Here is a 27,428-nt window from a genome sequence, read left to right on the forward strand (position 1 = left end):
GCCAAAATATGCCGGAATGTAATGACAAATGTTCCACCTGGATTCGATGTGCACGGTGAATTCAATCCACTTCACCAAAACCAAAAAACATTCAATTAGCCCTACGCATCTCCAGAACCTGCTTTCAAGGCATAGGCAGTTAAAACAACTAAATTATCAATTAAATGCATATTGCCTTCCAGTAATGAGACCTAAACATATTCTCTAACATAAACCACTGTTGCATCCTCATTTAGGCAAGGTTTTGGTAGGTTAGTGCAATCCGGGTTTCTTGGGAAGCCCATACCTTAACCTCTAACCTGTAGCACCAATTTTTTAAGGCCAGAAACGCATATAATAGTAATTTAGAGCACCCCAAGAAAACATTCCAAATTACAAACTCATAAATCAATTGTCATAATATTGTAATGTTGTTCAAAAAAATGTGTTTGAGGTTTTCTCCAAATCAGCTCTAACTTCAGAAACAATCCGATTTCCGGACTGCCCTGCAGTCAGTGTAACACTGTGAATGAAACACGTAAAAATTGGGATACATTTGTGAGGTGGGCGAATTGGGATTTACTATTTCTATTTTTGACAACTTTTACTTCACTACATCTCTAAAGAAAATGATGTACTTTTTACTCCATACATTTTCTCTGACACCCAAAAGTACTCATTACATTTTGAATGCTTAGCAGGACAGGAGAATTGTCTAATTTACATACTTATGAAGAGAACATCCCAGGTCATCCCTACTGCCTCTGATCTGGCGGACTCACTTTGACTAAACACATGCTTCCTTTGTAAATTATGTCTGAGTGTTGGAGCCTGCCCCTGGTTATCTATACATTTAAAAAACAAGAAAATGGTGCCATCTGGTTTGCTTAATATAAAGAATTTAAATTATTTGTAATTTTACCTATATTTGAGCAATTACATTTACTTTTGATACTTAAGTATATTTAAAACCAAGACTTTTACTCAAGACTTTTACTTTAGACTTTTACTCAAGTAGGATTTTACGTGGTGACTTTTACTTGAGTAATTTTCTATTAATGTATCTTTACTTTTACTCAATTATAACAATTGGGTACTTTTTCCACCACTGCCATTAATGTTGTTTCTAAAGCATCTCAAAGAGTCAGAAGCACAAGCAGAGACCCAGCATTATCCCTAACAAGGTTTCCATCCAATTGGTGACAGATTTTCATGCATATATTCTAAAATCCACATAGAAACAATATGCGCATTTTCCCACCAGAGATGTGTTTCCATCCAATTGAGTGGTTGCAGATAAAAGGCTGTGCATGATGACATGGTACATGTCCATGTATCTAATACAAAGTGAAATGGTTTTCATCGCATTTTCAACTCTACTGATGGTTTTCACAAATGTTGTTTGCATTATATAGCGAGTGTGCCCACTCTGGTATTGACATGTGCGCTATAGCCAATTGCTTGCAGATACAATGTGCGCAGATAGCCTACATGATGATATTATTATGGACAAAAGAGCAAGATTATTTTTATTTGTCAAAAAGCAGGCAAGCATTGTTGATCATGTCACCAGAATAACACCTTCAATATCTATTGGAATGGAACATCAAGCTCAACACCTTGCATTTTCACCACCCTGTGAAGTTCATCAAAATATATTTACTCGTTTAATGTCACATGCACAACTACAGTGAAATGCCTTTCTTGCAAGCTCTAAACCCAACAATGCACAGCAATCATAATTTATTTAATCTGTAGCCTAATAAACTGCATGCTTTCCAGACGAGTCATAGTGGGAGGACCACACAACATGTCACAGCGTGACTCAAAATGTACTTTGATATGATGGTTATTATATCAATATTTGCGCATAAAAGCTTTTCCACCGACATTTCTCGCATCGTTTTTTTACCAACACAAAAAAATATCCCACCGTGTCTAGCATATTTTGTTTAGTCGACATTAGGAAAGTTTCCAGAAAAATGTTGTTTCCGTCAGGCCTGTCATTATTAATTTTTTATTTGACATGTAACGTTACTTTACTCACAATAAAAGGTTGGATGGAAACCTAACCTGGTCTCAGAGCATTTAGTATTACTCTGTACAGAAATCCTAGACATTCCATTTGTGACCTGTTCCAGGAAGCTAGGCTTCTGTCTCAGGTCACTACTTCACAGGACAGGCATTTGAACATATATATTTTGTTATATATAAAAAATATTTTGTTGTTGTTGCAAAAATACCTTCTGGACCATGTGAACGTTCATATGCTTTAATAACACACTTGTATGACATCTGTAAATACAAATAAAATAGGTCAATTGTGCCTAGTTGGTTTAGACACAGAAAAAGACAGTAATATTCCATTCCTGACAATGGATGGGCTGGACATGCCGAGAGATGAGATTGGATTGGTCTGCCATGTAGCATGGTTCTGTCTATAACATGAGCTGCTCCCTATGTGTACATAATCCTTGCTACCACAGCTTTTTTGAACGATGTCTTGAGAAACTGTAAAAGTGTGGCTCCCGTTCTCAACATTGCTGCCCGCTATCGACAAAGATCAGTGTGAAAAAGTTGTGATGGACTACTTTCTGGAGGACGATCGTGCCATTCTGACTCCCTCTGGTTCTGAAAATGAATCAGACAATGAGGAAATGCATGATTTAGGTAGAAACATTTTTCATTGAACCAGACTGTAGATTCTTCTGATGACAGTGATGGGGAAGAAACGGCAATGATTGCAAATGTGGAAGGAGTCGAAAAGATAACACAGAAGGCTGTTGTATAAAACACCTGTCTCTGGATTACATCTTCAAACTACGGGCAACCATGGCATCCATGACAGAGAGGGAGAATGGTTCATCCATGTATATGGGCAAGAGTCTAGCAACATTTTCAGATATTATACGTTTCAGATTTTGTCATAAAGTCGTTATCCTTGCAAATTAAAGCATACTGTTAGCTAGCTAGTTTCCGTTAGCTGGCTGGCTCACTAGCTAACGTTACGTGTATGATCTGTGCAGTAATATTATTTGTATCTCAGAAATCCATTTACATTGCTAGTTATAGCCTAATTTTAGCTAGCTAACTAACATTGAACCTAGTTGGTTAGCTTTAGCTACCTGCAGATTCATGCATGGAAGTATGGGTTGGGATTATGGTTCATTGTTTAGCTAGCTAGGTACCTAGCTACATGTCTAAACAAAGGACTCCACTATGCAAGTAACCATTTCACTGTACCGTTTACACCTTCTGTATCCTGTGCATGTCACAAATAAACTTTGATTTTATTTGATATAGTGTGTGTTTACCAGAGATGGTAATGTGAGGAATAACATGACCTGCATGAAAGTCAGATTAGGATTAGGGCAGAGGACTAGATAAAGTATATTTTTACTACTACTTTTTGCTACTACTTTCACCACTTTTAATCTTGAAATCTTTGGTTACTTACTACACTATGTTACTCTTTTTAGTACATGTGAATCCTTAAAGAGAAGGGTGGGGCTAAGGCTTAAAATAGTGTGAACGATGCTGAATGGGTGTAGACAAAGAAGCGCTCTCCAGTAAGTGTACCAAAACATTCAAGGCCATTTTCTCAAAAGTGGGTTTACAAGTTTATTAACCTTCAAAGAATATTTACTTTCCTATTGTTCCTCAACTGCAGTATATGATATACCATTTTCTAGCTCTGAAACTTTACTGTTAGCCAATTTAAAAAACACCCTTTAAAATGTTGCTACATAGGACCGAGTCGAGGTGGTGGGTCACATTTAGTATGATATGTTAAGTTTTGTATGGTATGTATTAATGTGTGGATTTCCATCACCCATTTTGTATAATATGTTACAAATTACAAATTTATTATACAGTATGTTACCAATTTGTAAAACGTACAATATGTAAAAAAATAAATAAAAATGGACAATATGTTCTGAATTTGCTAAATGTATGATATGTTATACATTCTAGCTAGGTGGCTAACCTTAGGATTAGGCTAGGAGTTAGGGTTAGGAGTTAGGTTAACGTTAATGGGAAGGGTTAGCTAAAAGGGTTAAGGTTAGGGTTAGCTAACATGCTAAGTAGATGCAAAGTAGTTAAAAAGTAATAAGTAGTTGAAAAGTTGTTAATTAGCTAAATTGCTCAAGTTGTCCACAATGAGATTTGAACTCGCAACCTTTGTGTTGCTAGATGTTTGCGTTATATGCCCACCCATCTACCTGACCAACCAACCACCCACCCTACATCTGTCTTATGCAACCATACCAAACGTAACGTAATTTATGTCACACCCTGATCTGTTTCACCTGTCTTTGTGCTCGTCTCCACCCCCCTCCAGGTGTTTCCAATCTTCCCCATTATCCCCAATGTATTTATACCTATGTTGTCTGTCTGTTGCCAGTTCATTTTGTTTCATGAAACCTACCAGTGTTTTTCCCCTTGCTCCTGTCTGTTCTAGTTCCTGTTTTCTAGTTTTTCCCGGTTTTGACCATTCTGCTTGCCCTGACCCTGAGCCTGCCTGCCGTTCTGTACCTTGCCACACCACACTGGATTATTGTCCCCTGCCTGCCCTGACTCTGAGACTGCCTGCCATTCTGAACCTTTTGCTCCTTATCTGGATTACTGACATATGCCTGCCCTTGACCTGTCGTTTTGCCTGCCCCTGTACTAGTAGTAAACTTTTGTTACTTCGACCCTGTCTGCATCTGGGTCTTACCTGAAACGTGATAGTACAAACTGGCTAGTAACACCCGCAATACAGGCAACTCCTAGTGTGAAGCCAAAGCTGGAGACGGTCAAACTCTGCCTAGTTGCATAGGCTCGGTAAGAGGTGAATCTGCAGTCTTCGGAGACTCTCTGGGGAACTCGGGTAGCCTCGGATTCTCTCGGCAACAAAGCCGTCAGGGACTTCCGGGATGCCTCGGAGGCTAGGTCGAGTCCTTGGACTGGTGAGTGAAATCTCTTCTCCTCTCCTTCCTTCGTTCCTGTTGTCGCCCATCGATCCGAATGGTGAAGGCGATGAGCGAGTCGAGATCCGTCAGTAGTTCCCGGGCTGCAAGCTCGTCCTATACTTCCTCGGATACTCCGTCCAGGAACATGTCGAACTGCGCTTCTGTGTTCCAGGCTCTGGTTAATGATGTTCTCCGCGACATGTTGAATCGGTTCGTCTTCGTCTACCTCGATGTCATCTCGTCTTCTCCTGTTCCGTCCAAGAGCACGTGCTCCATGTCCGACAGATTTGTTCCGGATGTTCGTTCCTGATGTGGTCTGCTCCTCAGTCCTGGAGTGGGCCCACTCCTCTAGGCTTGCCTGCCACCCGGGTTCCCGGCGGATCTTGGCCTTTGTGCGACAGCGCTTTTGGTGGCCTACCATGGTTCCTGACGTCTCCGCGTTTGTCGCCGCATGCACAATCTATGCACAGAACAAGACTCTTTGGCAAGCTCCTGCTGGTCTCCTTCAACCTGTGCCTGTCCCTGGTCTCACATATCCCTGGACTTTGTCACAGGTCTCCTCCCATCTGAGGGCAACACCGCCGTAGTGGATCGGTTTTCCAAAGCCACCCACTTCATTCCTCTCCCCAAGCTACCCTCTGCCAAAGACACGGCCCAGCTCATGGTGCAGCACGTCTTCCGGATCCATGGACTGCCAGTGGACATGGTCTCCGACCGGGGTCCTCAGTTCTCGTCCCAGTTCTGGAAGGTGTTCTGCACACTCATTGGGTCATAGGCCAGCCTGTCCTCCAGGTTCCACCCCCAGTCCAACGGCCAGTCGGAGTGAGCCAACCAACGACAACAAGTGGATTGCCACTTACAAGCTAGTCAGCGCATGCCCTGAGTATGCGTCCTGGTAATCTGTCTGGCCCTGCGGCCTTTTGAATGTTAACCTGTTTAAAGGTCTTACATCGGCTACAGAGAATGTGATCACACAGTCATCCGGAACAGCTGGTGCTCTCATGCATGGTTCAGTGTTGCTAGCCTTGAAGCGAGCATAGAAGGTATTTAGCTCGTCTGGTAGGCTTGCGTTAATGGACAGCTCGTGGCTGGTTTTCCCTTTGTAATCCATGATTGTTTGCAAACCCTGCCATATCCGACGAGCGTCAGCGCCAGTGTACTATGATTCAGTCTTGGTCCTGTATTGACGCTTTCCATGTTTGATGGTTCATCGGAGGGCGTAGCAGGATTTCTTATAAGTGTCCGGATTAGTGTCCCGCTCCTCGAAAGCGGCAGCTTTAGCCTTTAGCTCAGTGCCGATGTTGCCTGTAATCCATTGCTTTTGGTTGCGATATGTACATACGGTCACTGTGGGGACGTTGTCGTCAATGCACTTATTAAGGAAGCTGGTGACTGATGTGGAAAACTCTTCAATGTCATTGGATGAATCCCAGAACATTTTCCAGTCTCTGCTAGCGAAACAGTCCTGTAACTTAGCATCTGCTTCATTGGACCACTTCCGTATTGAGTGCGTCACTGGTACTTCCTGTTTGAGTTTTTGCTTGTAAGCAGGAATCAGGAGGATATAGTTATATTCAGATTTGCCAAATGGAGGGTGAGGGAGAGCTTTGTATGCGTCTCTGTGTGTGGAGTAAAGGTGATCTAGTTGCACAGGTGACATGCTGGTAGAAATTAGGTTAAAAACTATTTCAGTTTTCTTGCATTAAAGTCACCGGCCACTAGGAGTGTTGCCTCTGAGTGAGTATTTTCTTGTTTGCTTATGGCCCTATAATGTCCGTTGAGTGCGGTCTTAGTGCCAGCATCGGTTTGTGGTAGTAAATAGACAGCTAAGAAAAATATAGAGGAAAACTATTCTAACTCAGGCGAGCAGAACCTTGAGGCTTCCTTAATATTAGAGATCACGCAGCAGTTAACAAAGAGACAGACACCCCCTTTTCCCTGAGCGTCACTGACGCTGCCGTTCTGTCCTGCCAATGTATAGAAAACCCAGCTAGATTTATATTTACCATGTCCGGAGAAACATAGGATATTACAGTTCTTCAGATAACGTTGATGGGATAGTCTCGAACGGAGCTCATCCAGTTTATTCTCCAGTGATTGCACATTTGCCAATAGAACGGATTTTTTCCACTCTCTGACGTAGTCTCGCCAGGTGTTCTGTACGCTGGCCTCTATAGCGCCGTCTCCTTCTTTGAGTGTCGGGGATTTGGGCCTGGTCCGGGATAATCAATATGTCTTTCGCCTCCGACTCATTGAAGTAGAAGTCCTCATCCAAATGGAAGTTAGTGATAGCTTTTCTGATGTCCAGAAGCTCTTTTTGGTCATTGGAAACAATGGCAGAAACATTATGCACAAAAAAGTTTTGATCAGCGCAAAAAAAATACACAAAATAGCATAGTTGGTCAGGAGCCTATAAAACGCCGGCACAGTTGCTTTTTGTTGAAGAGGCAGCAGATAACGTTTGCTTGCGATCTTCTTTCTCCTGTGTCTGAATGAATTGGTGGCTATTTCTTTCTAGCTGGCAAAATAAGTGAACTAGATTTTGTTTGCGTACTGCCAAATGTCAATAATATAGCTAAGTTTGTCCCTGGTATGGGCTAGTAAAAATCCTAAACCTAGCCAGTTAGACAGTGATAGCCACAAGCTGTACTGAGGTGAGAGGGAGGAGAGAATTCACTTTCTGTTTCATCTGCTGGTGGCTAGCTAATTTTCATGCAAATTCGTTTTTCCACATTTATGAAATTATATTTTTTATTTTATAAAGATTGTAATTGTGTCAATATGAATATTGTAGAAAAATCCTCATAGCAGTTTTCCATACTAAAAAGTGAAGTGCCACTTGGTCCGCATTAGCTTACCATGTACAGTAGGCTACAGGCAATATATTACCATGTACAGTAGGCTACAGGCAATATATCACCATGTACAGTAGGCTAAAGGCAATATATTCCTCAATCTTGTGTTCGGAGCTTTCTGGTAGTCTTCTTCATCTTCATACGCGGGGAGCATAAATTGTACAATTGTAAACTAACAAAGAATTTGTCAAGTTAGAACCCATGTATATATTAGATAATATACAGGTTCATTATCTGCTACCTGGACTTTAACCTCTACCCTAACCCTTACCCTTATCCTAACCCTTTTACATCTTTACTTCAATGGGGTGAGGTCAGAGTTGGGACATCCCAAGGGTTCTGTTGAGACTTTTCCGTTATGGTACCTTACTTGGCAATAGGCTGGTACACGTTATTCGCTCACTTAATTCATTCCAGTAGTAGACTAGGCTGCTGCTCACAACCTGAGGCAGCAGTGGAAACATTTTATGAGCCTTTGAACCCATATGAACACATGTAACAGCAGCAGTATTGCCTACTGTGCGCAGAGCTTATTTAAAAGCCAGGTTGTATGACATGTTGGACCCTATATGCCCGCTTGTCAACTATAGATTATTTAAATTAGTGAGCTTGACACATTTTCGAACTTGTAATAGACTACGCCTTTTGGCTCTCTCTTATCAGTATCTGTGCTAACGGTAAAGATGTGTCCCGAGTTTAATACACTAGGCTATTTATTTTCTATGGGGAAGTGTGACCTAAACCTACAGCTTACTTAATAAGAAACATGTTTTAATACAAATTTTAAAATGCAATATGCAGAAATAGCTCCAACATTTCCTGGTTGCTAAAATTCCAATAGTTTGCCTAATTTCAGTTTATGTGACAAAACAAGCATGTATTGTGAAATATATTTTCCATATCCAAAAATATTTTATTTTCAGCTGTTTGAAGCTGGTGTACAAAACCCAAAGAATAAAGAAAAAAAATCAACAACTTAAGAACCGGTAGCATAGGAATAGCACACATAGAACATATCTACTGCTTCTTAGGCTTTCAATGAGAATGATAGATCTATAACACACATTTCTAAGTGAATTATGTTAGGTCGCACACATATTGCAGCATTAAATAAACCACTTTTAAACCACAAATAACCTTCTCACTATTACTGAGAAGATAATCATTATTATAACAAATAAATATGCAATATTGAGATGAATTTCTAGTATATGCCTATAGGCTATTTTCAAAGATGGTTTTGAAGGAGAAAGTCAAAGCATAGAATTTGTTTCCCACTGATCAAGGTGTGATTAGGCCTACTTTAAGAGCACCACTTGTTTTCTCTGGCATCCCAACATAAAGTCAGAAGTGTTTACAAGATGAGCTTAATAAAATCAACATCTCCTCCAAGGATTTGTAAATATTGCTGTGCAACTTGGGAGTTGGCAGTCTATCATGCTCTGCTGGCAATCTTTTAAGATGCAAAGGTAGCACATTATTTCTTATATATACACACTATTGAAACAGCTATGTATTTTCCGAAGTTCTATTCTGGTCTTAACAAGGAATCAAAGAGGGACTAACAAAAGCAGAAAGGCCTTATAGGTTCTGATATGATCTTCAAAAGACCTATTGAGTTTCCTTGAGTATTGGACTGTTAATTATTTAGGCATGTCAGTCTGAAGTAAATGTAGTCATATTATTATGAATATGAATTTGGACTTGATGTGACATGGCTACACAGAGTCAAAGAGCAGGTGAAAAGGCGCACTGCCGAGGCGCACTATAGGCCTGGTGCGTGGTGCCGGCACTGGTGGTACCGGGCTGAGAACACGCACCTCAGGATGAGTGCGAGAAGCAGGAACAAGACACACCGGGTTGTGAAGGTGTACTGGAGACCTGGTGTGTATAGCCGGCATCAAATCTTCCCGGAACTTTAACACAAGTTTCAGGCTGAGTACAAGGAACTGACACAGGTGGCATCGGACAGCTAACACGCTCCTACATTTATTTCAAGCCATCCCTTTAAATACAGTGTATTTAGTTATAATTTTGTCGACAGACTCACTACAATATATCGACAGAACGGGTTCAGAATATTAGGGATCAATGAAAGAAATCCATCTAAATATATGCATATTTGTCACACTCTGACCATTTGCGTTGTTTGTTTCTATGTTTTGTTTGGTCAGGGTGTGATAGGAGTGGGCATTCTATGTTGTATGTCTAGTTTGTCTATTTCTATGTGTTTTGGCCTGATATGGTTCTCAATCATGTTTCCACCATAATTTGCAAATAAATTCATTAAAAATCCTACAATGTAAATTTCTAGATTTTTTTTTCTCATTTCGTCTGTCATAGTTGAAGTGTACCTATGATGAAAATTACAGGCCTCTCTCATCTTTTTAAGTGGGAGAACATGCACAATTGGTGGCTGACTAAATACTTTTTTTGCCCCACTGTAGGTTCTGTTTCAACTGATCACTTTTACGCTCAACATAGCCAATTCATATAGGCACTCGCTCCGGAATGGGAAAAATATCCTGTCTATTTTATTCAGCTATATACACATATCTTGCTAAATTAACAAGCCTACATGGCATGGCGCATAGCCAGATAACATACAATAGCCCAAATCATATTATGTTCTTCTGAAATAAATGTTCTTCATATCACGTTTCTTTAGACCTGCCTAAAATAAAGAAAGGATTTATTGTGATGGTGTACGCGTGAAGGCCTTGTATGCGTGGAGGCCTGGAGATGCTAAATGTGTTTATGTTTATTAACGGTCAATTACCATGAGGCTGGCAGTCTTTTGCATGACAATAACCATCTGACAAAAATTGTATGACCGCCACAGCATTAGACCAGACCATCTTTTATTGGGATGGGCTGGACGAAATTGACACAAAAAAAGTATGTGGACACCCCTTCAAATTAGTAGATTCGGCTAATTCAGCGACACCCACTGCAGACATATCAAATTGAGCACACAGCCATGCAATCATCATAGACAAGCATTGACAGTAGCATGGCCTTACTGAAGAGCTCAGTGACTTTCAACGTGGCACCGCCATAGGATGTCATCTTTCCAACAAGTCAGTTCGTAAAATTTCTGCCCTGGTCAACTGAAAGTGCTGTTATTGTGAAGTGGAAAGTTCTAGGAGCAACAATGGCTCAGCCACGAAGTGGTAGGCTACACAAGCTCACAGAACAGGACCACCGAGTGCTGAAGCCCGTTAAAATCAACTGTCCTCGGTTGCACACAAGCCTAAGATCACCATGTGCAATGCCAAGAGTGGCTGAAGTGATGTAAAGCTCGCAACCATTGGACTCTGGAGCAGTGGAAACACAGATGCTTGGAGAACGCTACCTGCCCGAATGCATACTGCCAACTGTGAAGTTTGGTGGAGGAGGAATAATGGTGTGGCTGTTTTTCATGGTTTGGACTAGGCCCCTTAGTTCCAGTGAAGGGAAATCTTAACGCTATGGCATATAACGTCATTCTAGACGATTCTGTGCTTCCAACTTTGTGGCAACAGTTTGTGAAAGGCCCTTTCCAGATTCAGCATTACAATGCTGAAAGCGATGTCCATACAGAAATGGTTTGTTGAGATCGGTGTGGAAGAACATGACTGGCCTGCACAGAACCCTGACCTCAACCCCATCGAACACCTTTGAGATTAACTGGAACACAGACTGCGAGCCAGGCCTAATTGCCCAACATCAGTGCCCCAACCTCACTAATGCTCTTGTGGCTGAATGGGAGCAAGTCCCTCCAGCAATATTCCAACATCTAGTGGAAAGCCATCCCAGAAGAGTGGAGGCTGTTATAGCAGCAAAGGGGTTGCCAACTCCATATTAATGCCCATGATTTTGGAATGAGATGTTCAGCGAGCAGGTGTCCACATACTTTTGACCATGTAGTGTATGTATTAATTTGTGGATGTCCATCACCCATTTCGTATGATACATTCCAATTACAATTCATATTATATGTTCTAACTTTAGCTAGCTGGCTATTGTTAGCTAGGCTATGGGTTGGGTTTAAGGTTAGCTAAAAGGGGTAAGGTTAGGGTAAGGGTTAGCTAACATGTTAAATAGTTGCAAAAGTAGCTAAAATGTAGTAAGTAGTTGAAAAGTTGCTAACTAGCTAAAATGCTAACGTTGTCGTGATGACATCTGAAATTGCAACCTTTGGGTTGCTAGACGTTTGTGTTATATGTCCACCCATCCAAACTTAAGTAACAATCTGTTTTATGTAACCATACCAGATTTAACATATCCTACTAATTTGAGTGTCCCGGAATTACATTCACTATGTTACATCTAGTCTATGAGAACAGGCTGCAACAACTTATAAAGTAAAATGCAACATCCATTTATGGCCAGCTATGTATAAACTCTAACATTTGTTTATCCTGCAATTCTGCAAGATGTCCTTCAATTGGTTATTCATTTGTCTTCTTCTAATAGACTACCACAGTGTGAGTCATAATACCCATCAAACCTAGTGGTCAAACAAAGAAATGGTTCCAATCGTTTTTCCACCATTCATTTTTTTTTTTAAGAAACACTTTCATGTAGGCTTACCCTGGCGTGACCTTTTGATAACCGTGTAAATCTCTTTAGGATAAGGTGACTTTTATCAATATATTCCTCTGTATTTACCTCCCCAAAATTAAATGCTAATTAGCTATCATAAAGAACTACAAATGCCATGATGATCTGGATGAGACTGCCGAATCGAGGAAAAGGTAAGAATCTCTAGAACTACAAATGCCATGATGATCTGGACGAGACTGCCGAATCGAGGCAAAAGTAATAATCTCTGGATTAACTATCCCATATATGCCATCTACCAGACACTTTTATCCAAAGCCATTTACAGTCATGCATGCATACATTTTACATATGGGTGGTCCTGTGAATCATACCCACTACTCTGGCGTTACAAGCGCCATTCTCTACCAACTGAGCTACCCAGGACCATTACTATCTAATGTTAGCTACATTTAGTAATTAATAAATTGGCCCTCAAAAAAAGTAAATGGACAATTCTATGAACTCTCTTGTGAAGTTTAAAATTGACACAATACCTGTTAGCAAAGGTATCAGCTAGAGATGATGTGCAGGAGCTTGTATGATGTCTACTTAGCATTTCAGAATCTGAGAGTTAATAGAGCTGAATATATTGAGAAAAGTCACCTTGTCTGAGAGAGATTTACACGGTTATCAAAACGTCGTGCCAGGGTAAACCTACACGAAACACAGTCCTTATTTTAAGTGTTTCTAAAATCCCCTATGGGAAAAATTAATGGTGTAAAAACGATTGGAACCTTTTCCCTGTTTGACCGCTGGGTTTTATGAGTATTATGACACCTCCACTGTGGTGCTCTATGCCTCTTAAGCAGGTTGACATTTATTGGGATGGGTCCTTGAGGCAGAACTGAGCAATTTCCACTAGATGGGAGAGCTGCAAAGTCAAAATTGGCTCCATTGTAAAAATGTATGCAAACAAAAATGAAAGACTCACCCATGTTGAATGTTATATTGTTTTTGTGCATCTCTGAGCAATGTTTTATCGATTCCTGGGGTCATTTCATGTAGGCTACTTGAGCTATTGTCGTTCAAGCAGGCAGAAATGAGGCCCATATGACGTAGCATTGCGATACAGCCACTCTTCACTACACTGGAAGTTAATAGGAATATTACATTTAGATCCTCAAAATGTTTATCATACATGTCAGATTTCAATACAGGCCGATGTTATAACGTGGGAGGTTGTCTTCTCTTGAATGAAAGATATATCATGTTTTTTGCGATATTTTAACCTCGAGAAATGTGTAATTTAACAGAGGGTCCACCACATTTCTCCTATTTGTTTTATCAACTGTTACTAATGATCCTCAACAACAACCACACAGCCGTGGCGGCATTTACAGAGGAAGCAAATGAAGGTAAACAAAACAATGTAAATAAATGGAATGATAATGTAGGCAATACCAACTGAAGGGAACTAACAGTAAATTGGCAGTTGAATATGTGTGGTTACTAGACCTACTGACGGTCGATACAGACAGTGGCTAAAATTTAACATAATAGAAATAAGAAACAGAAAAAGTCATGGTAGCCTATAATTAAGACATTTGAGAGTGCCTATTCCAGCAAGTTAAAAGGCCGTAAAATTTCAATTCATAAACTTTACTGTTGATATGCTTCAGTTTGCTGTCATATGACTGGTTTTGTCTCCAGTGATTATAAGATCAAATATATTGAACAAAAATATTTAAAAAAATATGTTTATGGAGTTAGTCAATTGAAATATATTTATTAGGCCCTAATTTATGGATTTCACATGATTGGACAGGGGCGCAGCCATTGGTGGGCCTGGGAGGGCATAGGCCACCCACTTGGGAGCCAGGCCTAGCCAATCAGAATGAGTTTCTCCCCTTAAAAGGGCTTTATTACAGACAATAAATACTCGTCATTTTAGAGTGGCCTTTTATTATCCCCAATATAATGATCAAGCTGTTTAATCAGCTTCCTGAAATGCCATATCTGTCAGGTGGATGGATTAGCTTGGCAAAAAATAAATGCTCACTAACAGGGATGTAAACAAATTTGTGCACTAAACTTGAGAGAAATAAGCTTTTTGTGGGTGTGGAAAAGTTCTGGGATCTTTTATTTCAGCTCATGAAACATGGGATGAAGACTTTACATGTTGCGTTTATATTTTTGCTTGGTATAGATCTAAATCAAGTTATTTATATATACAATTCCCTTACCCAAACATATTACTAATTTACCTAGCTCTTATCAAGTTGTAAATTAGTGCATGGAGAATGGTGTTATTTCAGTCAAAAAAAAATAGGTAGATGCTTTTTCTACATGGAACCGGTAGGTTCACTAGACCTTATTCATGGTTTCCTTGTGTGTAAGGTGGGGGAATTATTAGGGAATTAAGTCAAGGTCAGAATACTGCTTATCTATAGACACCTCCACCACACCTTTATTCATTTGATCTCCACCCAAATGAATAGCAGGTGAATAGCATTCTATTCTCCTGCTTAAATTCAAGCTCAGAATACACATATAGAGAAAAGTTCATGAGGGAATTGCGCTCCATTTATGCAAGCTTAACTCAGGTCGGACTCAGCCCTAGAGTGAATTACTATTTTGTGGTGGTTTGATCAAACCCATCTGCACGAGTGCTGATGACAAAGGAAAGCATTTCCATTTCAGTATGCACGTTTAGCAGGAAATAAATAGGCAAGGAAATGGGGGGCACCGTGGGTGGAGCGAGATGGCAACTTTTCTCTTTTTATAATGAGGACCCCCCAAATCTGATAGAGGATTTAGCAGTTTCCTAAAAACCATTGCCTGAATAAAAAGGACTTGAATTATAAGGAGTGAGTTATAAAAAGGAGTGAATTATAAGGTAATGGAAACTGGAGCTGATATTCCAGTAGACATTAGTCGGTCACTGAGATATTGTCTTGGTACCTCAGTCATCTTAATATGATTTCCAATACCTATAAGACTATGACCTGCAATGGGCTTTGCTTCCTGGCATGTAATCCTATCTGGAAAATTGGCCAATAATACAGAACAGCTAGGCAATTCAACTATATCAGGAGTGTTTCAAATTACATTTGAGTGATCCATTGGAAACTCAAAATAGGTATCCTATTGAGGTGAATGTCCGGTGGTGGTGCACTCCAGAGGAAATGCAACAAAATAACCATAATTAAATACTGCAGAGGTCACTAATATCTTAATATCGTTAGCAACCACTGTCTGTGCAGTATGGATTTATTTAGATCATTTTTAAAGGGAAATACATTTTATGGGAGTCAACTCAGGACACTGAGATAAGTCATTCACACTATATTTCATCCAGGGCACACACACGATATCATGTCATGTTATGAAAACAAATGTCCTTGATCGTTATTTGAGAAATGTAAATTAATAGGGAATCTTAAAAAGCCATGCAATAATATAGCAATAACTGAATGCGTAATGAAAATGCTCTTCAAAATACTAGACAGTGAGTGAAGTTACATATTCGTAGGAATCTTCTTTTGTGACTGAAGCCATTTTAATGGTACTGTTTTATATGATGACCTATAACAGCGTACTCAATTTAACATGGCAATCACAAGAAGTGCATCTGCAGCACAATAAATCCACTTAATTCACTTTGTTGATGAATCACGTCTAGCATTCGTGGAACGTTGGTGATGTTTCTGTGATCTAAGAGACTTCCTCTTTACCGTAAGAACTAGCAGAGACCCCAGTTGGCCACAAAGGCCAAGCATGATAACAGAGGACAGTGGGCAGGGTGGTTAAGATTCTCTGGCCCACAACCTTTGTCAATTAATACATCGTAGTAGTAGGGCTGGGAGTAGTCCTAGATTTCTACGTGTAAGTTGGGGTATCTTTTCAGCAGGATAGTAGCTTGTTTGGGTTGAAGGCGTCCACTCTGGCCAATGGTGTGTTGCTCTGATTTGTTTTTCACTGCAATCTGTAAGGAAATACATTGAAAGAAAAACTTTAAGAAAATGTTTTGCCTCATTCAATACTGGATTTTGTGTTATAGATATATGTAATGTTTTAAAACTTTTATAACTGCCTTAATTTTGCTGGATCCCTGAAAGAGTAGCTGTTGCCTTGGCAGCAGGTAATGGGGATCCATAATAAATACAAATACTAATTCATTTAAAAACATATCGGCTTGAGATACACTACATGACCAAACGTATGTGGACATCAGCTCATCGAACATATCATTCCAAATTCATGGGCATTAACATGGAGTTGGTCCCCCCCTTGCTGCAATAACAGCTTCCACTCTTCTGGGAAGGCTTTACACTAGATGCTGGAACATTGCTGTGGTGACTTGCTTCCATTCAGCCACAAGAGCATTAGTGAGGTCGGGCACTGATGTTGGGCGATTAGGACTGGCTCTTGGTCGGTGTTCAAATTCATCCCAATGGTGTTGGATGGGGTTCAAATTAAAATCACATTTTAATTGGTCACATACACGTGATTAGCAGATGTTATTGCAGGTGAAACAAAATGCTTGTGCTTCTAGCTCCGGCAGTGCAGTAATATCTAACAAATTACACAACATATACCCAAAACACACAACGTCAACAAAACTAAGGAGATGATTGTGGACTTCAGGAAACAGCAGAGGGAACACCCCCCTATCCACATCGATGGAACAGTAGTGGAGAGGGTAGCAAGTTTTAAGTTTCTCGGCATACACATCACAGACAAACTGAATTGGTCCACTCACACAGACAGCGTCGTGAAGAAGGCGCAGCAGCGCCTCTTCAACCTCAGGAGGCTGAAGAAATTCGGCTTGTCACCAAAAGCACTCACAAACTTCTACAGATGCACAATCGAGAGCATCCTGGCGGGCTGTATCACCGCCTGGTACGGCAACTGCTCCGCCCTCAACCGTAAGGCTCTCCAGAGGGTAGTGAGGTCTGCACAACGCATCACCGGGGGCAAACTACCTGCCCTCCAGGACACCTACACCACCCGATGTTACAGGAAGGCCATAAAGATCATCAAGGACATCAACCACCCGAGCCACTGCCTGTTCACCCCGCTATCATCCAGAAGGCGAGGTCAGTACAGGTGCATCAAAGCTGGGACCGAGAGACTGAAAAACAGCTTCTATCTCAAGGCCATCAGACTGTTAAACAGCCACCACTAACATTGAGTGGCTGCTGCCAACACACTGACATTGACACTGACCCAACTCCAGCCACTTTAATAATGGGAATTGATGGGAAATGATGTAAATATATCACTAGCCACTTTAAACAATGCTACCTTATATAATGTTACTTACCCTACATTATTCATCTCATATGCATACGTATATACTGTACTCTATATCATCGAATGCATCCTTATGTAATACATGTATCACTAGCCACTTTAACTATGCCACTTTGTTTACTTTGTCTACATACTCATCTCATATGTATATACTGTACTCGATACCATCTACTGTATGCTGCCCTGTACCATCACTCATTCATATATCCTTATGTACATATTCTTTATCCCCTTACACTATGTATAAGACAGTAGTTTTGGAATTGTTAGTTAGATTACTTGTTGGTTATTACTGCATTGTCGGAACTAGAAGCACAAGCATTTCGCTACACTCGCACTAACATCTGCTAACCATGTGTATGTGACAAATAAAATTTGATTTGATTTGATTTAATTAGGAATGAATTAAGACTATACATATGAATGAGTGATGTCAGAGCGGAGCGGACTAAGATACAGTAGAATAGTATAGAAAACAGTGTATACACATATGAGATGAGTAATGCAAGATATGTAAACATTATTAAAGTAACTAGTGTTCAATTCCTTAAAGTGGCCAGTGATTTCTAGTCTATGCCTATAGGCAGCAGCCTCTAATGTGCTAGTGATGGCTGTTTAACAGTCTGATTACCTTGAGATAGAAGCTGTTTTTCAGTCTCTCTGCACCAGCTTTAGTGGGGTGAACAGGCAGTGGCTCAGGTGGTTGATGTCCTTGATGATCTTTTTGACCTTCCTGTGACATCGGGTGCTGTAGGTGTCCTGGAGGGCAGGTTGTTTGCCCCAGTGATGCGTTGGAGAGCCTTGTGGTTGCGGGAGGTGCAATTTCCGTACCAGGCGTTGATACAGCACGACGGGATGCTTTCAATTGTGCATCTGTAAAGGTTTGTGAGGGTTTTAGGTGACAAGACAAATTTATGTAGCCTCCTGAGGTTGAAGAGGCTCGGTTGCACCTTCTTTACCATACTGTCTGTGTGGGTGGTCCATTTCAGTTTGTCAGTGATGCGTATGCCAAGGAACTTGAAGCTTTCCACCTTATCTACATTGACGGGACCGCAGTGGAGAAGGGGGTGCACACTCTGCTGTTTCTTGAAGTCCACAATCATCTCCTTTGTTTTCTTGACGTTGAGTGAGATTGTTTTCCAGGCACCACACTCCCAGAGCCCTCACGTCATCCCCGTAGGCTGTCTCGTCATTGTTGGTAATCAAGCCTACTACTGTTGTGTCGTCTGCAAACTTGATGATTGTGTTGGAGGCGTGCTTGGCCATGCAGTCATGGGTGAACAGGGAGTACAGAAGGGTGCTGAACACGCACCCTTGTGGGGCCCCAGTGTTGAGGATAAGCGGAGTGGAGGTAATGTTTCCTACCTTCACCACCTGGGGACGGCCCATCAGGAAATCCAGGACAAAGTTGCACAGGGTGGGGTTCAGACCCAGGGCCTTAAGCTTAATGATGAGCTTGGAGGGTACTATGGTGTTGAATGCTGAGCTATAGTCAATAAAAAGCATTCTTACATAGGTATTCCTCGTGTCCAGGTGGGATAGGGCAGTGTGTAGAGTGATGGCGATTGTATCATATGTGGGTCTATTGGGGCGGTAAGCAAATTGAAATGGGTCTAGGGTGGCAGGTAAGGTAGAGGTGATATGATCCTTGACTAGTCTCTCAAAGTACTTCATGATGACAGAGGTGAGTGCTACAGGGCGATAGTCATTAAGTTCAGTTACCTTTGCCTTCTTGGGTACAGGAACATTGGTGGCCATCTTGAAACATGTGGGGACAGCAGACTGGGATAGGGAGAGATTGAATATGCCCGCTGGTCTGCGCATGCTCTGAGGACGCGGCTAGGGATGCCGTCTGGGCCGGCAGCCTTGCGAGGGTTAACGCGTTTAAACGTTTTACTCACGTCGGACATGGAGAAGGAGAGCCCACAGTCTTTGGTAGTGGGCCGTCGGCGGCACTGGGTTATCCTCAAAGCGTGCAAAAAATGTATTTAGCCTGTCCGGAAGCAAGATGTCGGTCTCTGCGATGTGGCTGGTTTTCCTGTTGTAGTCCGTGATGATATTTATACTGACGTTAAGCTTGCTTGATTGCCTTGCGGCGTGAATAACTACACTGTTGATATTCTGCCATATTACCAGTCACCTTGCCATTGTTAAATGTGGTGGTTCGCGCTTTCAGTTTTGCACGAATGCTACCATCTATCCACGGTTTCTGGTTAGGGTAGGTTTTAATAGTCACCGTGAGTACTACATCTCCTATACACTTCCTTATAAACTCAGTCACCTTATTTGTGTATGCGATTATTTTCGCAAGCTACCCGGTACATATCCCAGTCCATGTGATCAAAACAATCCTGAAACGTGGATTCTGATTGGTCAGACCAGCATTGAATAGTATGAAGCACAGGCACTTCCTGTTTGAGTTTCTGCCTATAGGATGGGAGGAGCAAGATGGAGTTGTGGTCAGATTTGCCGAAAGGAGGGCCTTGTAAGCATTCCACAAGTTTGAATAGCAATGGTCAAGAGTCTTAGTAGCACGAGTCGAACAGTCAATATGTGGATAGAGCTTCGGCAGCCTAGTCCTCAGATTTTCTTTGTTAAAATCCCCAGCTACAATAAATGCAGCCTCGGGATATGTGGTTTACAGTTTGCATGAAGTTGTTTGAGAGTCGTCGAGGTTTCGACTTGAGGTGGGATGTAAACGGCCTTGGCAATGACGTTGGAGAATTCTCTTGGGAGATAATATGGTCGGCATTTAATTGCGAGGTATTCTAGGTCGGGTGAACAAAATGACTTGAGTTCCTGTATGTTCCTAGAATTACACCATGGGTCGTTAATCATGAAACACACCCCTCCACCCTTCCCTATTTATTCCGGTCTGCGTGATGTACTGAGAATCTTGCTGGCTTTAACGACTCCGACAGAGTATCCCAAGAGAGCCATGTTTCCGTGAAACAAAGTATGTTACAGGCCCCGATGACTCTCTGGAAATAAATTCTTGCTCTTCAACTTTGTTATCCAAAGACTGAACATTAGCGAGTAATATACTCGGAAGCGGTGGGTGGTGTGCGCACCTCCTAAGTCGAACCAGCAGGCCGCCTCGAGTGCCTCTCCTCCGTAGGCGATGTTTTGGGTCAGCCTCTGGAATAAGTGTAATTGCTCTGGGGAGAGTGAACAAAAATCTTCTCCAGGGAGTCTTATTCCTGGTCGTAATGCTTACAGTTCTGGTGAGTTACCGCCACTCTAATATGCAATAGTTCTTCCCGGCTGTATTTTATGACACAAAACATTTCCTGAGCTAATAATGTAAAAAAGAGTACATAAAAAAACAAAATACTGAAAAGTTTCCTAAGAGCTAGTCGAGATGCTGCCATATCCGTCGGCACCATCTTCATCTGAGGTCAGGGCTCTGTGCAGGCCAGTCAGGTTCGTCCACACCGATCTTAACAAACCATTTATGTATTTACCTCACTTTGTGCACAGGGGCATTGTCATGCTGAAACAGGAAAGGGCCTTCCCCAGACTGTTGCTATAAAGTTGGAAGCAGAATGTCATTGTATGCTGTAGCGTTAAGATTTCCCTTCACCTAGGGGCCGAGTCCGAACCATTAAAAACAGCCCCAGACCATTATTCCTCCCCCACCAAACTTGACAGTTGGTACTATGCATTCGGGCAGGTTGCATTCTTCTGGTATCTGCCAAACCCAGATTCGTCCGTCGGACTGCCAGATGTCAGTGTGATTCATCACTCCAGAGAACGTGTTTCACCTGCTCCAGAGTCCAATGGCGGTGAGCTTTACACCACTCCAGCCGACACTTGGAATTGCGCATGGTGATCTTAGGCTTGAGTGCGGCTTCGGCCACGGAAACCCATTTCATGAGGCTCCCAACAAACAGGTATTGTGCTGACGTTGTTTCCAGAAGCGATTTGAAACTCGGTAGTGGGTGTTGCACGAGGACAGACAATTTTTGTTCTGTGAACTTGTGTGGCCTACCACTTCCCGGCTTAGCCATTGTTGCTCTTATATGTTTCCACTTCACAATAACAGCACTTACAGTTGACCGGGGCAGCTCTAGCAGAGCAGAAATTTGACGAACTGACTTGTTGAAAAGTTGTCATCCTATGATGGTGCCACGTTGAAGTCACTGTGCTCTTCAGTGAGAACATTCTATTGCCAATGTTTGTCTATGGAGATTGCATGGTTGTGTGCTTGATTTTATATACCTGTCAGCAACGGGTGTGGCTGAAATAGCCGAATCCACCCATTTCAAGTGGTGTCCACATACTTTTGTAAATATAGTGTATTTATTCACATTTATAAATAATGTATTACTACTTGTAGACACTAAACTGAAAGCGTAATTAAGCTAATAACTTGTTATCCATCTGTGCGGCACTAAAATAGCATGCAGTAGCTGGGCACCTCAGCTGAGGGGAAATTAGCCCTGACACAAATAAAAAGCGAAACAGGAGGGAAGACCCTAAAGGAAACTGGGCAGGGGGAGAGTTTGGTTATGACTCAAGACAGTTAACAGCAGAGAAAATTATGTTACCCGTGCTGTCTCATTACCTTGGCCCTTGTCTCCTAGCAAAATGTTTAATAAAAGAACATAACCGTGCTGACCTAGTTTAAAACAACAGGGGGTCGGGAGAGAGGGGTGTGTGCAATAAGCCTGGAGCAAGGATTTCCTGTACACTGAGTAGCAGCAACATACCTGGGCTTTCTCAACACACTTATAGAAGGACTGCATTTCATTGGAGCAGAAGGTGTCGACGAAGTTGTTCTGCTTCCAGCACGCCATCATCATGGACATCTCTGTGACGCATGTGGCCTCTGTGGGAAAACAGTGTAATCACTTTCCAATGCTGTTGTCAAAATTATAAGGTACTACTAATTCAGCATACTGATGACTGATCTACAATGATTTCAGGAGTGTGTCATTTATGCACATTGTAAATAAGAGATGTAACAGTCAACACAGCCGACCAATCAGAGTGTAGAGAGCTGGGGCACGTTCAGTAGACAGAACAGTGTGCAATGTTCAATTCCACCGAAACTATGCTGTACTGAACAGCACGACCAGGGGAAATTAATTCCGCCTATTATGTTCCAAAACGTTTCTTAAACAGAAGCAAATGAAACGGGGAGGAACCTACCCGCATTTCTCAAATAGAAACTCGTTTTAGTTGCCAATGTTTGGCCAGTTGAAGAACGACGTGATTATGATGGGCCAGAGGACGATCGTGTGTTCTGTGTGCTGCACGAGGTTGCGATTTAAAATAGTCATTCACACCCATATTGATAAGGTCACACCTTGCCAACCGCTAGCAAACGTACCTCAAGACTGTTGAAGAACGATGCGCACCGTTTAGGGGAAACGTGTCGTTCAGTACAAATCGTAAAGCAATAAATAACAAAACGTGCAATTAGCTAACTAAATGTACTGGGCTGTTGGCTGTGTTAGGTCTACAGCCGTATCCACTGGATAGAACATGTCATTACACAGGTTAATTTGGAAGCCTTTAACAGAAAAGCCTTACCCCCTTTCTTAATTTTCCTGTTGGCGACCTCATCTTTCAGAACAAGCGGCTTGTTGGGTTTCAGAACGGGCTTTTTATGCTTTCTGCTCAACATCCGACTGACCTTCTCCTGAAGCGCAGTCCCACCTTGCATCGCCATTGCGGCTTGCACAAATAAATTATCACACGTAAATAGCGAAAATATAAATGTAATATCTTGCTTTCACAATAAACTATCGCAAAACTGCCTAGATACGTGAAATAGTATTGTCTCTAACAACATTTCCTCACAAGAGACAAACGTGGGGCGCCATCTTTGGTCGTATATTGCTGTTACTGTAGTAATGACTATGTTGTGACAAGACATTACGAAAGATTAACGTAAAGCGTTTGTAGTTTTCTGTCGTCTAATGAGCTGCACATTTTAAATGTATCTAAAGCGGCAAAATGCGATTGGTACTTCCATTTTTGGACTTTGATAAATTATATACTCATTGATTCTTGAAGTCTCATGAGCTTAGTTCAACTGTCATACCCCATCAGAACTAAACATATAAGCTTGTTTGACCATTATTTGTAAACAATGTAATTATAAACAAACATTGTATAGCCTCAGAATATGAATACAACTATAAGTTTGATATTATGGATGGTCAGTCCTTGCATCCATGGCTCTGTATGAACTTGAGACACATTTCTCCAGCCCAATCCCTCAGCTCTTTACCAAAACAGTGGCAGGTGGCCACTTTATTGTTTACTGCGGATTACCCCTTTAATAACTAAATTATATTTGTGTAATAATATTGTATCAAAAGAGTTACATATCCTGCCCTTCCAATTTATAGATGACCAATTTTAAGATCCTTCTTGAGCTTTTGCATTCTTGCCCATGGGCTGCAATAATTTACTGCATATTCTTAAATTATACACATTCTGCCTCTGCCTTTGTTGGCTAAGCAGTTTACCCTTCTTTTCCCATCTCTCTTTAAACACAAGTAATCACACTTTTTTTGCATATCGAAAAAATATATATAATAAAGAAGAATTCCAGAGCTCGTAGTGATTCTATCCTGAGGTTATTATCATCCATGCCAGGAACAAGTGATATGTCAAGTTGTAACACAACCCCAACATTTCAGTGTAATTAAAATAATTCATATAAGTTGATTCGGAACAGGAAACACTTGTCTTGTGGTATATGGCTGTCATAGACAGGCATCGGGCCTTTGATAGCTTGATGTAGATGATGCCTTTGTGAACCACAGTATTTTGCAGAAGTATGACATCGCTTGTGGCCTAATGATACAACAAACTATAGATTGAGATTATGTACTTCAAATGTTGACAAACAATGGAATGTTTATTGCATCAAGCATGGCTGTCAATCTCAGTGTCAAGTGCCTGCCCTTCACCCTTCACTTCAATGTTCACCGACCCCGACCCCCTGCCTACCAACCAGAACGGAGCTGACCAGAACGGAGCTGGCCTGTCAATTACAAGACTGTTTGTATGGAAAAAGCTCTAAGAAAGTTAACACTTTATTGGTCAACCAGAACCTACATGGAGTTGCTGGCCCCATTTCCCAGTCACAGCCCCAGTAATGATGCAGTAATGTTTTTGGTGCTAACCATTTGCAGATGTACACATAGTGGTAAATAATCTTACTTTGTACTGTCTGTTAATTGAAGGAATGTTTAAGTGGAGGGTCATTTGAATTGGTAGCTAAGGAATGCCTGTTCTGTTCTAGTGTTGATTTTGTGTTTGTCAGGATGACGTCGCTGCCTCTACAGCTGCATGATGACCTTTAACCTGTACTGTCTTGTTCATTTTTGCACCCAGGTATGTCTGAATCCCTCTGAACTCTCTGTAAATGTGCATATTGACTAGTGACCTCGCGGGGAGGGGGTGGCCGGCCGTTGCTAAGGTCAGCTCTGCCTTCTCAGCCTCTCACCTCTGTAGTGTGCCTGAGAGATGGGTTCACTGGCTTCAAACAAAGAAACTGTAACGGCTCTCCTCTTCGTCTGATGATGAGGAATAGGAATCATCGGACCAACACACAGCGTGGTATGTGTTCATAGTAAATTTAATTAAATAAACTGAACACTGAATGACAAAAAACAACAAAGACAGTGAACGACAGAAAACAGTCCTGTAAGGTGAAAAACACAAAACAGAAAGAATCTACCCCCAAAAGCCTCTCTATGGTCAGGGCGTGACAGTACCCCCCTCCAAAGGTGCGGACTCCGGCCGCAAAACCTGACTCTAAAGGGGAGGGTCCGGGTGGGCCTTCTTTACGGCGGCGGCTCGGGTGCGGGACGTGGACCCCGCTCCACTTCAGTCTTGCCCCACTCTCTTCAGTTTTGGGGACTCTCGCAGCGGGCCCCGGACTGAAGACCCTCGTAGAGGGCGCCACTGGACTGAAGGGCGCCTCTGGACTGAGGGGAGCGTCTGGACTGAGGGGCTGCGAATCTGTCAGCTCCGGATTGAAGGGCGACTCTGGCAGCTCCAGACTGACGGGCGGCTCTGGCAGCTCTGGACTGACGGGCGGCTCTGGCAGCTCCGGACTGACAGGCGGCTCTGGCAGCTCCGGACAGGAGGGCGGCTCTGGCAGCTCCGGACAGGAGGGCGGCTCTGGCAGCTCCGGACAGGAGGGCGGCTCTGGCAGCTCCGGACAGGAGGGCGGCTTGGTTCTGGGAACAGGCACAGGACTCACCAGCCTGGGGAGACCTACAGGCGGCCTCTTCCTTGGCCGGTGCACCGGATGCACTGGGCCGTGGATGCGCACTGGAGGTCCCGAGCAACGAGCCTGCACAACCCGTCCTGGCTGGATACCCCCTGTAGCCCGGCAAGTGCGGAGAGTTGGAACAGGCCGCACTGGGCTGTGCTGGCGAACCGGGGACACCGTGCGTAGGGCTGGTGCCGTATAACCCGGGCCGATGAGACGCACTGGAGACCAGATGCGCTGAGCCGGCTTCATCCCTCCTGGCTCAATGCCCACTCTAGCCCGGCCGATTCGAGGAGCTGCGATGTAACGTACCGGGCTGTGAACGTGCAATGGAGACACCGTGCTCTCCACCACATAACACGGTGCCTGACCAGTACGACGCTCCACATCGGTAAGCATGGGGAGTTGGCTCAGGTCTCCTACCTGACTCCGCCAATCTCCCCGTGTGACTCCCCCAAAACAAATTCTGGGGCTGCCTCTCGTGCACTTTTCAAGTTTCTTGTCATTAGCTGTCATCAGCTGTCATAGCTGTAGGGTTTATGATGGAGGGTCCAAGTAAAGGCTTACTGTACGGCCCAGTCCATAATTATTGGCACCCTTGATAAAGATGTTCAAAAAATACTTTATAAAATAAACCACACAAATACTATACTGAATACAAAAAATATATATAATTGTACACTAATATAATTGTTCTGAGAAAGAGATTTTGTTTAACAAGTAATATAAATTTTTTTCAAAGATAGCGGTCAAAATTATTGGCACCCCTGTTTTCAATACTCTAGCACCTTCCAATTGCGAGGATAACGACACTGATCCTTTTTCTAAAATGTTTTATTAGATTGGAGAACATGTTGGGAGGGATCTTACAACATTCCTTCATACAGAATCTTTCCAGATCCTTGATATCCTTTGTCTGCTCTTATAGACCGAACTCATCAATTCAAACCGCAGGTTTCTAATGGTGTTCAAGTCCGGAGACTGAGATGGCCATTGCAAAATATTGATTTTGTGGTCAATTAAACATTTTACTGAGGATTTTGATTAGTGCTTGGGGTTATTGTCTTGCTGGAAGATCTACTTATGGCCAAGTGTCAGCCTCCAGGCAGAGGCAATCTGGGCTAGGTTTCCCTAAAACATTGTAGCACTAAGATCATCTTTAGTCCGTTTATTTTTAATGGAATTAAGATGCTCTTAGTGCTATGACGCTTTTAGGAAACCTAGCCCAGGTTTTTTGTCTAAAATGTCCTCATACTTGATTAAGTTCATGATGGAAGCAAAATAGCCACATAACATCAAAGATCTACCACCATATTTTAACCATAGGTATGAGGTACTTTTCTGCATATGCTTTTCATTTTCAATGCCAAACTCACCACTGGTGTGCATGGCCAAAGAGATCTATTTTCATGTCATCTGACCACAGCACCACTTGGAGTATGATAAATGGCATTGGTACTTGGAACGGAAGCGATGCTATGTTCAGATGACATGAAAATAGAGCTATTTGGCCACGCACACCATCTCAGTCTCCCCGGAATTGAACCCCATTGA

The 27,428-nt window shown here is 42.2% G+C and overlaps 1 protein-coding gene across 2 annotated transcripts; it reads right to left on the bottom strand.

Moving 5' to 3' along the window:
• Nucleotides 1-2,235: 2,235 nt before the first annotated feature.
• Nucleotides 2,236-23,478, bottom strand: LOC115135143 (small ribosomal subunit protein mS37-like). 2 transcript variants are annotated; one of them, XM_029669495.2, is made up of 3 exons: nt 23,171-23,478; nt 22,345-22,463; nt 2,236-2,610 (listed from the first exon to the last, which is right to left on the bottom strand). In XM_029669495.2, exons 1-3 carry the CDS (start codon nt 23,307-23,309, stop codon nt 2,530-2,532), a joined length of 339 nt encoding a protein of 112 aa, XP_029525355.1. In that variant the 5' UTR covers nt 23,310-23,478; the 3' UTR covers nt 2,236-2,529. The 2 variants fall into 2 exon arrangements, with proteins under 2 accessions (XP_029525355.1, XP_029525354.1); XM_029669494.2 differs by lacking the exon at nt 2,236-2,610 and adding an exon at nt 14,434-16,301.
• Nucleotides 23,479-27,428: the final 3,950 nt, after the last annotated feature.

This window comes from Oncorhynchus nerka, linkage group LG10, assembly GCF_034236695.1.
Source record: "Oncorhynchus nerka isolate Pitt River linkage group LG10, Oner_Uvic_2.0, whole genome shotgun sequence".
Classification (NCBI taxonomy): Eukaryota; Metazoa; Chordata; class Actinopteri; order Salmoniformes; family Salmonidae; genus Oncorhynchus; species Oncorhynchus nerka.

Bases quoted from the DNA above. Each gene is read 5' to 3' on its own strand.
- LOC115135143 (XM_029669494.2), bottom strand. From the start codon at position 23,309: ATGGCGATGCAAGGTGGGACTGCGCTTCAGGAGAAGGTCAGTCGGATG. The intron at 22,464-23,170 runs GTAAGGCTTTTC...GTTTTCCCACAG, and splicing joins CAGGAAAATTAAGAAAGGGG to AGGCCACATGCGTCACAGAG. The intron at 16,302-22,344 runs GTATGTTGCTGC...ATTTCCTTACAG, and splicing joins AGTGTGTTGAGAAAGCCCAG to ATTGCAGTGAAAAACAAATC.